The sequence below is a fragment of the Capsicum annuum genome, chromosome 2 (genome assembly GCF_002878395.1).
Source record: "Capsicum annuum cultivar UCD-10X-F1 chromosome 2, UCD10Xv1.1, whole genome shotgun sequence".
Taxonomy (NCBI): Eukaryota; Viridiplantae; Streptophyta; class Magnoliopsida; order Solanales; family Solanaceae; genus Capsicum; species Capsicum annuum.
Genome location: NC_061112.1, coordinates 131,437,041 through 131,446,818, shown reverse-complemented (window position 1 = coordinate 131,446,818; position 9,778 = coordinate 131,437,041). Strand labels below are relative to the sequence as shown.

General features: G+C 34.6%; 1 protein-coding gene across 1 annotated transcript; it reads left to right on the top strand.

Annotated features, from left to right (window-relative positions):
* Nucleotides 1-2,891: 2,891 nt before the first annotated feature.
* On the top strand, nt 2,892-7,434 carry LOC107858201 (protein translocase subunit SecA). The gene is made up of 5 exons (XM_047406993.1): nt 2,892-3,263; nt 4,075-4,223; nt 5,867-6,028; nt 6,702-6,817; nt 7,149-7,434. The coding sequence occupies exons 1-5, from the start codon at nt 3,083-3,085 to the stop codon at nt 7,174-7,176; spliced, it is 636 nt and encodes a 211-aa protein (XP_047262949.1). The 5' UTR covers nt 2,892-3,082; the 3' UTR covers nt 7,177-7,434.
* The last annotated feature ends 2,344 nt before the right edge of the window (nt 7,435-9,778 follow it).

Below are 9,778 nucleotides of genomic sequence, written 5' to 3'. Positions count from 1 at the left end.
GTTGTATTAAGATAATGTGAATTTTTTTTAAAAAATAGACACTTTTTAATCCAGTTCTAACAGGATTAGAAATCGATAAAGCAGAGTATCTAACAGTGACTAATAATATCATCTCGGAGAAAGTGCATATCGTTTGCATATTCATAAGAGCAGTCCTTGCTGATGTTAACCAGAAGCCTAAAACACTTGAACCTGAGAAATGTGCTGGTTGGGATTGGTAGGAGAAGTACAAACTAAGACATTTCCCATAATCATGTGATTTTCTGGTGTAAATTCTATGTAAGTACAAAATTTATCTTGAAATTTTTGGTGTAGTGTACTATGTATATTTATTTATTTTGGTTTTGTCAGTGAAAATCTTGATGTTGCTGTATAGTACTTCTTTTAGTTATTAGTAATACCTCATACCGCATTTTTAGTTATTAGTAATACCTCATGCCACATTGTGAATTTGTGATGTAGTTGTTTAGTTTTTTTTGTTTTTATGTCTTATTCAAGATGGAGTTACTCTCATTCTCCTCCGTTAGTTTGTCAATCTATTACTGTGGTGACAAAGTGTTGTACATTTTGTTTGCTCTTCTTTCTTGGATTAATCTTCTTGTCTTCCTACAAATTTCTATTTTTATATTTCTGGTGTTGTTTTCTATGTAAGTCAATTTTTTTTTCATTTTCTCAGTGAAAATCTTGATGTTACAGTATACTTCTGTTAGTTATTACTATTACTTCATGTCACATTGTGAATTTGTGATGTAGCTGTTCAGTCTTTGAAAGGGGGCCTTGGAGTAACTGGAAAAGTTCTTGAAGGTCAGACTAAATTGGGAAATGTTACTAGATTGCATTGAAATATACATGTTAGATGACATTTATTGTTGCTCCCAAAAGTTGGTTGAGTTGTTAGAAGGACAGTATCTTGGTTCAACTTGAAGAGCTTTTATTATGTGCAGGCTTGTCTTATCCATTTGAAGACCATTGCTTATCCGTGTTTCTGAAATCATGGTTTTGGGACTGAAGACTAAAACTAGGAATAGCCCGTTGGTTCAAGTTGATTATCTAATCCATATTAAGGAGATTAAACCATGGCCACCCTTGCAGTCATTGAGTATTCCCTGTGCTGTTCTAATCGAATGGCAACATGGTGATAAATACTCTGGATGTACAAAGTGGCTTTAACCCCTTTCCAACTAGTACTAGTTAACTGTTTTGCTAAGCATTTAGGATTTGATGCACTGTTTTTGTGGTAATGGCAAGTGATTCTACAATGTGGTATTTTGAAAGGGTTGTTTGGTGCACTAAGCTTTTGCTATAACAATGTCCTCGTTGATAGTCTAAAAAATCAAATCAATTCTGTCTGTGCTTAATGAACTACAAGCGAAAAGTCCATTTTATGTAGCTATGTTCTATTGTGGTTTTTAGTTCTTGGTTAAGGTCCTAGATTGGCATTATCTGATAAGGAATATGTCTGTATATTACTTTGTTTACACTGATATGTTACTAACAATTATTTATTGTACTTGTAACGGAATGTTTATGTTACATTAATCTATTAGAACCAAATAAATTTGACACCAAATTTCTATAATCTTTGTATTGTAGGCACATCTCATGACAAGTTCATCAACAAAAAAATTAAAATGTTTGACGAAATGTCTCTTGTGTGTGAAAATGCTCGGGTTAGGAGAGATTGTGCTAAATTATTTGAAGATATAAAATGAAAATGTCTTTGATGTTACCACAATTTTTTTATTGACAAAACCTTCTCACAAATCACAAATATTGTCATAAGGCGGTTCAAAAATGAACCATAACCGGTAAATCAATCACAAAATTGACGTGTTGGTATTGAGTTATTCAATTAACGGTTGATGAATTAATTAATTTTTTTTGATAGATAATGATTTATCGATGTGGGGTGAATTACTCTATTTTCTTATTAAATAAATCGTTAACCCGTTAAGAATTATCATACTTATATTTATACCCCTAAATATATTTTTTGTACATAAATAATCTTAAAAGCCCAATTTAATATCCTGCCAAAATTTTCAAATATAACAAACAAGTTTTCTTGTTTACTAACAGTTGTGCAATACAGTAACCAAAGAAAAAAAAAGTTGTGCGATACAAGTTCTCAAGGAAGCAAGTTCTTCTTTAAGGCTACATTTTCTTATTAATTTATCGGCACATAGTGTTTACACTAAAATAATTGATGCATGATATGTATTTATATACAACAATTATTTGATCATAATTAATTAACATATATCATTACTTTATTAATTCGCTTAACCATATTAGTAATATTGATTTAGTGTTAGGGCACAGTGCATACAAGTATCTAATTACTTATTTAGGTAATATCTTATAACTACAGCAACTTTGGCTTAAGGTTGTTAGTATTAGAATATTGAAGTTGCTGGTTTAGTAAATGCAGGTGACCTAAATAAAATAATGTTCAAAAGTTCCATCAAATGTGTATCACCTGGTGAATGAAAATTGTAATGATGTCCGTTTGATAAACTATTGAAATTTTAAGAACAAATTATTATTTTTACAAAATGCACCTATTTGAAATTTCAACGAGTTTTGCATGTGTTTCAATCATGTATGATCGAGATGTTAATATACATGATTGAGAGTTTAATCAAGTTTTACATACACATCAATAAAAGTTGTCTGAACTTTTAACTTTATAAGACATATTAGATATAAAGCGAAAACATACTATGTTTAGCTTTCACAAGACCACACTTTCAAACTTAAATATTTAAAATATCAAATTGCATTTGAATATTTAAAATTATCGAATTTCAGATGCAATTATATGACTTCTTGTATGAAGTAGGTAAATTTTATAATTTTTTTTTTTTTATAAAACTAATATTAATCGAATGACGACATTAAAATGGGTATTCATTGATGCACCTCCTTATACTTTTTGGGGGGGAAGAATTTTCTGATTTTCTCAAAATTTACCTAGCAGCGACGTCGTATCGTATTGAAAAACCCCAAACTAAACCCCTCCCTCAGTCGTCAGATCCAAAACTCAGAGCAAAGCAAAGATACATACAGCAATACAACCTATATGATTCGTCCTCGTACCTTATTGTTTTACTACTACTTAAACTCAGCAACATCAACCTCACGGCGATGGATATCTTCCACAACACAATTCCATGCCTCATGGATGGACAAAATTAAAGGTGCTTTCACTGGCCAAAAGACATCCCCCGACGTACCTACCTCCGACTCATTCACTCTCCTTCGTAAGTTTCCATTTTTACTTGTCCGGTATTGACTTGGCACATCGCTTGACGAGCAAATAAAATGATAATTTTACGATGTTAATCTTTTAGTATAATACTCCCTTCGTCTCATTTTATCTCACGGAGTTTTAAGAAGTAAATGATGACTTGTAAAGTTTACAAAATTGTCGCCGTTAAAGTCACTTTGATGTTTGCTTTTTACTTGTCTTTTTTTATTAATAAAATGGGTATGAGGCCATTAAATAGTGTTATCAAATAAGGAAACATTTGGGACGGACCAAAAAGGAAACACGATACATAAAATGGGATGGACATGGAGGGAGTAATATATTCAATGCTTTGGAAAACTAAGTTGCTCATACTCTTCAAAAAGGTCATGCGGTGCGCTTCGGATCCTTCGAAAGTAGTACATTTCGGAGGATTCGACACGGGTGCGGCAACATTTTTAGGGAGTTCGAGCACCTTAGTTGGGAAATGCAATGAGCAATGACTATAGGTAGTGATAAGCGTAAATTAGGAATTAAGTCGCAAATTATATGGAATGGGAATAAAGTTGTATATCTACTTTTAGTACTAGTTTGTAGTAAATGTAGATTAAAGCTTATGGGTTTGAGATTCGAGTTTTTTAAGTTACCCGGTTCTAAATGAATAAATTATTAATTTGTACATATCAATGGACTTCTTAAGACAAATACAGAGTTTGGACTGATGATATGATGGGTTGGACCTGTGAGCTATACTCTAGCTCTGCCCCGGGATTTGAATCTATTGTATACTCACTCGAGTTTGTCTTGTACATATTTGAATTTAGGATTTGCGGATGAATTGGGCAAAGCGAAGAAGTTGGGGACTCTGAAGCAGTACATAGTAGGGCGAAGTAGTGAAGCTACATTTGCTGATGCTTTTGAGAAGCAGCAGGCTATTCTCCAATATCTTGGTGCATTGGATCCCACTGGAGAGGTTTAGCCACATTTCCTTTTCTGGATACCCTTTTGTTAATACCGTGAATCTTGTAAATTTTATTCAAGTTCAGTTTATTATCGGGATTTAACAACCTGGACAATGAGTATATATCAATAATCAGTATTTGTAAAGTGCAGTGGTTCTGAAACTAATGGAGATGTATCACTTCATCTCTTTCCATTTTAATATGGGCACTCCCGTAGTATCCTAATTAAATGCCAAGTTGTTTAGCTAATAAGTATTAGTAACAAATGCTATAATGTAGTTCCTCTGCCCGAACTGTTCCCTCTGGTTTCATTTTTGTGATGGTAACAGTATTCCCTCTGGATTCTAACTAAATAGAATGCTTATATCAGTTATGGATTCATTAAGCAGTTGGATTTGTTACAGCAGGAAACATGCCTATGAAGTCATTCACTAGGAGCATTGACTTGAAATTAAACTGTTGAATAATGGATTTTCGGGGTAGCCTTTGAGGTTGTTTTCTGTTTTAAAGTTTTGTTTCCCCTAGGCACATAATAGAGTATCGTAAAGTGCAGTTGGAAGGAGGAACATCTGACCAGGAAGTAGATACAGCTGCTCAACTGTAGAATTGAGAATTGAAGGTGCTAGGCAATAGACCTAATCCTGTGAAGTGGAGATGATAGTTCCTATTAGATTATATGACAGGCTTAAATTATATTACAAAAGCTTATGTGAATAGAGGAAATGGACAATGTTGGAGCAGTGTTTCTGACAAATCATGTTAAAACAGCTTACGCAGAACAAAGGTTAGAGCAGTTTTTGGCCATGGGAAAGGGTATGGAGGTCAAAACTAAAAATCCCTTCCCCCCACTAGAGCAACATGGTTTGAGTGAAATTCATGAAGCTTGTGTTACTTAAGAACCTATAGTAAAGAGGAGTTTATTTGTATTTGCATAAAATCAACATGAGAAGAGTTTAAATGGAGTAACATGGTCAGTGAAGATTCATATATTAGTCGATTCCAACTTGTTTGGGATTGAGGCGTAGTTATTGTAGGAGTTGTTTTTTGTGCTTGAGAACCGGAGACCCTGGTCACTTATTGTTGCACTGTGTTTATGCTTGGGAAGTCACGTGTATGTTCCTAAACATATTTGAAGCATAATGGGTCTTGCCATGATTGATCAGTTAGGACAGCAGCTGAAAGCTGGCAACGGCAGTAAGTTGAAGGAGATAGAGACACATGACAGAAAGAACCCATATGTATTTCTTGGAACAGTCTTGGGGAAAAAGGTGGGGGTGGGTGTGGGGGACAATAAATGTCTGAAGAGATTGTCAGCTACATTTTGATTATAATTTAAATTTTCTAAAAGTCTGAACATTTTAGTGTTACATGAGTTAAGTTTTTTGTGTTACTGTGAAGGAATATATAGATTCGCTACAGTGTGAAAGGAAATTCAAAGTCCTTTTTATGTAAAATATTGTCCACTTTCTTGGTGCAGTTAAATGAAATTTCACATAACTTAACCCAAAAGAAACAAAAGAGATTCTTTTCTGGACAAATAAAATATACTAGTAAAATATTGTGAAAGACTACCTTAGTAAGTTGGCATTCATGTGTAGGGGAGAACCTATTGAAGCCCTTCTTGTCATTGATTTCTATTTCTTTTCTTTAATAGAATCTTCAAACAATTCAAAAGCAAGAGGCAGCAAAACATTGCAAGTGCACAATATCCGATGTTGAAAATACATTAGCAAAGTTTACTTGGGCAAAAGAAGCACAAAAGAAAATTGAGAAGCTGAAGGAAGAAGGGAAGCCGATGCCAAAGAGCCTGGCTGAGGTACTGTATATTGCATTTGAGATTACTGTTTTGTGGTATCTTTTCACTCTTTTCTTTAGCTCCCTCCTAGAAACTTTCTCTTTTAGGATGTTCCGAAAAGATTGCTGCATTATATATGCTTGACAACTAATTAATCTTAAAAGTCATTTTACTTTTAATGACATAATTTTTGGGGGCTTCACTAGATATAAAATATGCTATTTTTATTGTGAGAGAGAAAGCCGAAAGGAAACATCGAACTTAATGTCTGTAATTTAATTGTTGGTAGCAAGGGCAGTGATGGTACTTCACATATAATTAACTTATGTATCAAAAGATATCTTCTGTTCTCAACGCCATAACCAGTTAAGTGTCTTCACGTTAAATGAGACTGAAGGGGGGTATTACATTTTTGGTTTTTTACTTATTATTAAATCTATATACCTTTTTGGACTTCTAGTTGTTTGATTCTTTTACTTTCTGGGTGAGATTTTTGGTTGCGTTGTGGAGAGATGCAATATGCTATGTGCATACTAAAAACAGAAATCTTCATTGTAGATGCCAGTCATTGGGTGCTTGTGCATCACTATAAGTGTTTATGGTTGTCCTCTCTGGTCTATGCGGGATTTGGTGCTTCCCTTTTCTGTGATTTTATGATGTTCACTTGCTTATATTGGGTTCTTCTGATATATAGATTCAAAAGATGATGGGTTCATCCCCACTGGATGTTGCACGATCGAACTTGGCTAAGAGTGGGCAAATTAGCAGGAATGCATTCTGTCCTTGTGGTTCCAAGAAGAGATACAAAAGGTACTTTTAACTTTTCTTGTTGAATATGAATGGATATTTCTTGATGTATTTCTTAAAGCAGGAATGGAAATTTGACGTTTTTAGTAAATACATACTAATCAAACTCTATATCCAAATGAAAGCTATATGATCATGTACACAAATGGCTACAAACTATCCATGAATATGCTTGCTGATATTTTCTGTAGTTTATCATGTTTTCAAAATATTTTATGCACTAGAACAAAGAGAATGGGTTATGGATCGTGCGTATTAATAGTATTTGACCATATATTATTATGTTCTCATGGTCTCTCTTTTTTTAGCTTATTGTCGTGGTGTTTATATGTAGGTGTTGCGGGAAGGATTCAACAGTTTAAAAGGAGAAACAGTAGAGATTTAGTCAACAATTAGCTAAAGATGAAGTGCCAACATGTCCAAAAAAGAAATTCTTATATTGTCGGATGACGTTTTTCTTTTGTCTCAAGTCAACCGATTGTAGTGTCGTTTAATAATATCAATGGAGATAAAATCTGATTGTTAATGCACATCAAAGTTTGTCAATTGAACTATTCTTTTCTTGCTTGTAAAAACTAGTATTCTACTATATATTCTAGGTACCTATTGTTTGAGAACTAGATGCATACTTGGCGACTAGCTAAACTCAATCTTAGAATGCTCATTTTCTTCAGAAAGTTATTGTACTGTTCTTAATATGGGGAAAGTGATGCAATATAAAAGAAGGTACAAAAAACAGGCTCTTTTATTTTGTAAAAAAAAAAGTTGAAAAAACCCAGCTTTACTGTACAAGCAGAAGCAGCTGTTTTTAATTTTTCAGGATAAAATATTCTTTGTATAAAATATCACCCAGAGTTTGTATTTTTGTTGGAGTTTGAGCTGACGCATTTCTAACTCCAGGAAGAAATGTAGGAGTTATACAGTCACAATTCAAAATTCCTGGAACTTCTACATTCGTAACTGTTAGAGTTTGTGACCTGAATTCTGTTGATCTGGTCCTAAAAAATTGCGGTGCGATCCATGTTTGTGATTTTTTGTGTGGTCTGTGATGGTAGCATAGGGATTGGGCCTAAGATTTATTTGTACACACGTTTTATATAAGCATATTTAGTGGTCGTTCTTTGGATGTAATATCTATATGTCATTGAGACTTTCGTCTTCTCATTGTACTTCTCTTCATTATAGTGAATTCTTCCGCCTCTGCCCGTGGTTTTTTTCGTTAAGGATTTCCACGTAAATCTGTGTCTTCTTCTTGCTTTCTTTTGCTTTGTGGTATTGCTTATTCTGTCCGAGCATAACAAATTGGTATCAGAGTGATTGTTTTCTCGGGGATGGCAACTATAAAGTATGATATTTCGTTATTGGACCGCAACACCAAATTTTCGTTATGGCAGGTTCAGATGCGGGCGGTGCTCGCGCAGATGGATTTGGACGATGCTCTATTAGAGTTTGATAAGATGCCCTCATCATGGATAGAAGAGGATAAACGGCGTAAGGATTGAAAGGCTCTATCTCAGATCCACCTTTATTTATCCAATCAGATTCTACAGGATGTTTTGAAGGAGACTACTGCCGCTGTGTTGTGGTTGAAACTGGAATCGTTATGTATGACAAAGAGCCTAACTAGTAAGTTGCATCTCAAACAACGACTTTATTCTCATCGCATGTCTGAGGGTGTCTATGGAGGATCACCTATCTGTCTTTAAAGATTTAGAGACTTTGAAGGTTAAGTACGATGAGGAAGATCTAGGGTTGATTTTGTTGTGTTCGTTGCCAGCATCATACTCGAATTTTAGGGGCACGATTTTATATAGTCGTGATACCCTGACCCTAGATGAAGTCTATGATGCGTTGTTCTCTAAGGAGAAGATGGTCTCATTATTCGAGGAAGGACTCATGAGAGGAACTCTGGAGATGATGATAGGAATAGGTCTAAATTCAGAAATAGAAACAAAACTTGTAATTACTGCAAGAAAAAGGGCCATATCAAATTTGGGTGTTATAAGTTATAGAATAAAAATAAAAGGAAAGTTGAAAGCCAGAAAGGAAAACAACTAGAGAAGTTCGGTGAAGCCAGTTTTGTTGAAGATGGCGATAGTGATGGAGAACTCTTGGTAGTTTCTTATGGTAACTCTAAACCCTGTGAGGATTGAATTCTTGATTCAGTTTGTACGTTTCATATGTATCGCAATTGGGATTGGTTTACAACATATGAAACAGTCTCTAAAGGTGCTGTGTTTATGGGAAATAACACAACCTGTAAGATAGCTGGTATTGGAACAATCAGAATCAAGATGTTTGATGGGGTTGTAAGGACACTTGATGATGTGTGGTATGTCCCAGACCTGAAGAGAAATCTCGTTTCCTTGAGTACCCTTGATTCGAGCGGATATAAGTACACTGGTGAAGGTGAAGTGCCGAAGATTTTCAAAGGTGCTCTTGTTGTGATGAAGGGACAGAGAAAGACTGCTAATTTGTACGTCTTGCGGTGCTCTACAGTTACAGGTGATACAGCTGTGTCTACTTCCTCTCTATCAGATAATGATGTTGCTAAACTTTGGCATATGCATTTGGGTCATATGAGTGAAAATGGGATAACTAAACTAAGTAAGAGAGGACTTCTTGATGGCCAGAATATTACCAAATTGGAGTTCTATGAGCACTGCATTTTTTGGGAAGCAGAAGAGAGTCAGATTCACTATAGGCATCCATTCAACTAAAGGCACACTTGATTATATTCATTCTTATCTAAGGGATCCTTCTAGAGTACCTTCTAAAGAAGGTGCTAATTACATGTTGACTATTATTGATGACTATTCCAGAAAAGTTTGGGTGTTCATCCTGAAGCAAAAGAATGACGTGTTGCCTACTTTTAAGGAGAGAAAGACTATGATTGAAAAGCAAACAAGAAAGCAGGTAAAATGCCTTTGGACTGATAATGGTTTAGAGTTTGGTTCTAATGAA

Excerpts from the sequence above, each read along its gene's own strand:
- LOC107858201 (XM_047406993.1), top strand. The coding sequence starts at position 3,083 with ATGATTCGTCCTCGTACCTTATTGTTTTACTACTACTTAAACTCAGCA. Across the intron at positions 6,029-6,701 it reads TGCCAAAGAGCCTGGCTGAG|ATTCAAAAGATGATGGGTTC; the intron begins GTACTGTATATT and ends TCTGATATATAG. Across the intron at positions 6,818-7,148 it reads TCCAAGAAGAGATACAAAAG|GTGTTGCGGGAAGGATTCAA; the intron begins GTACTTTTAACT and ends GTTTATATGTAG.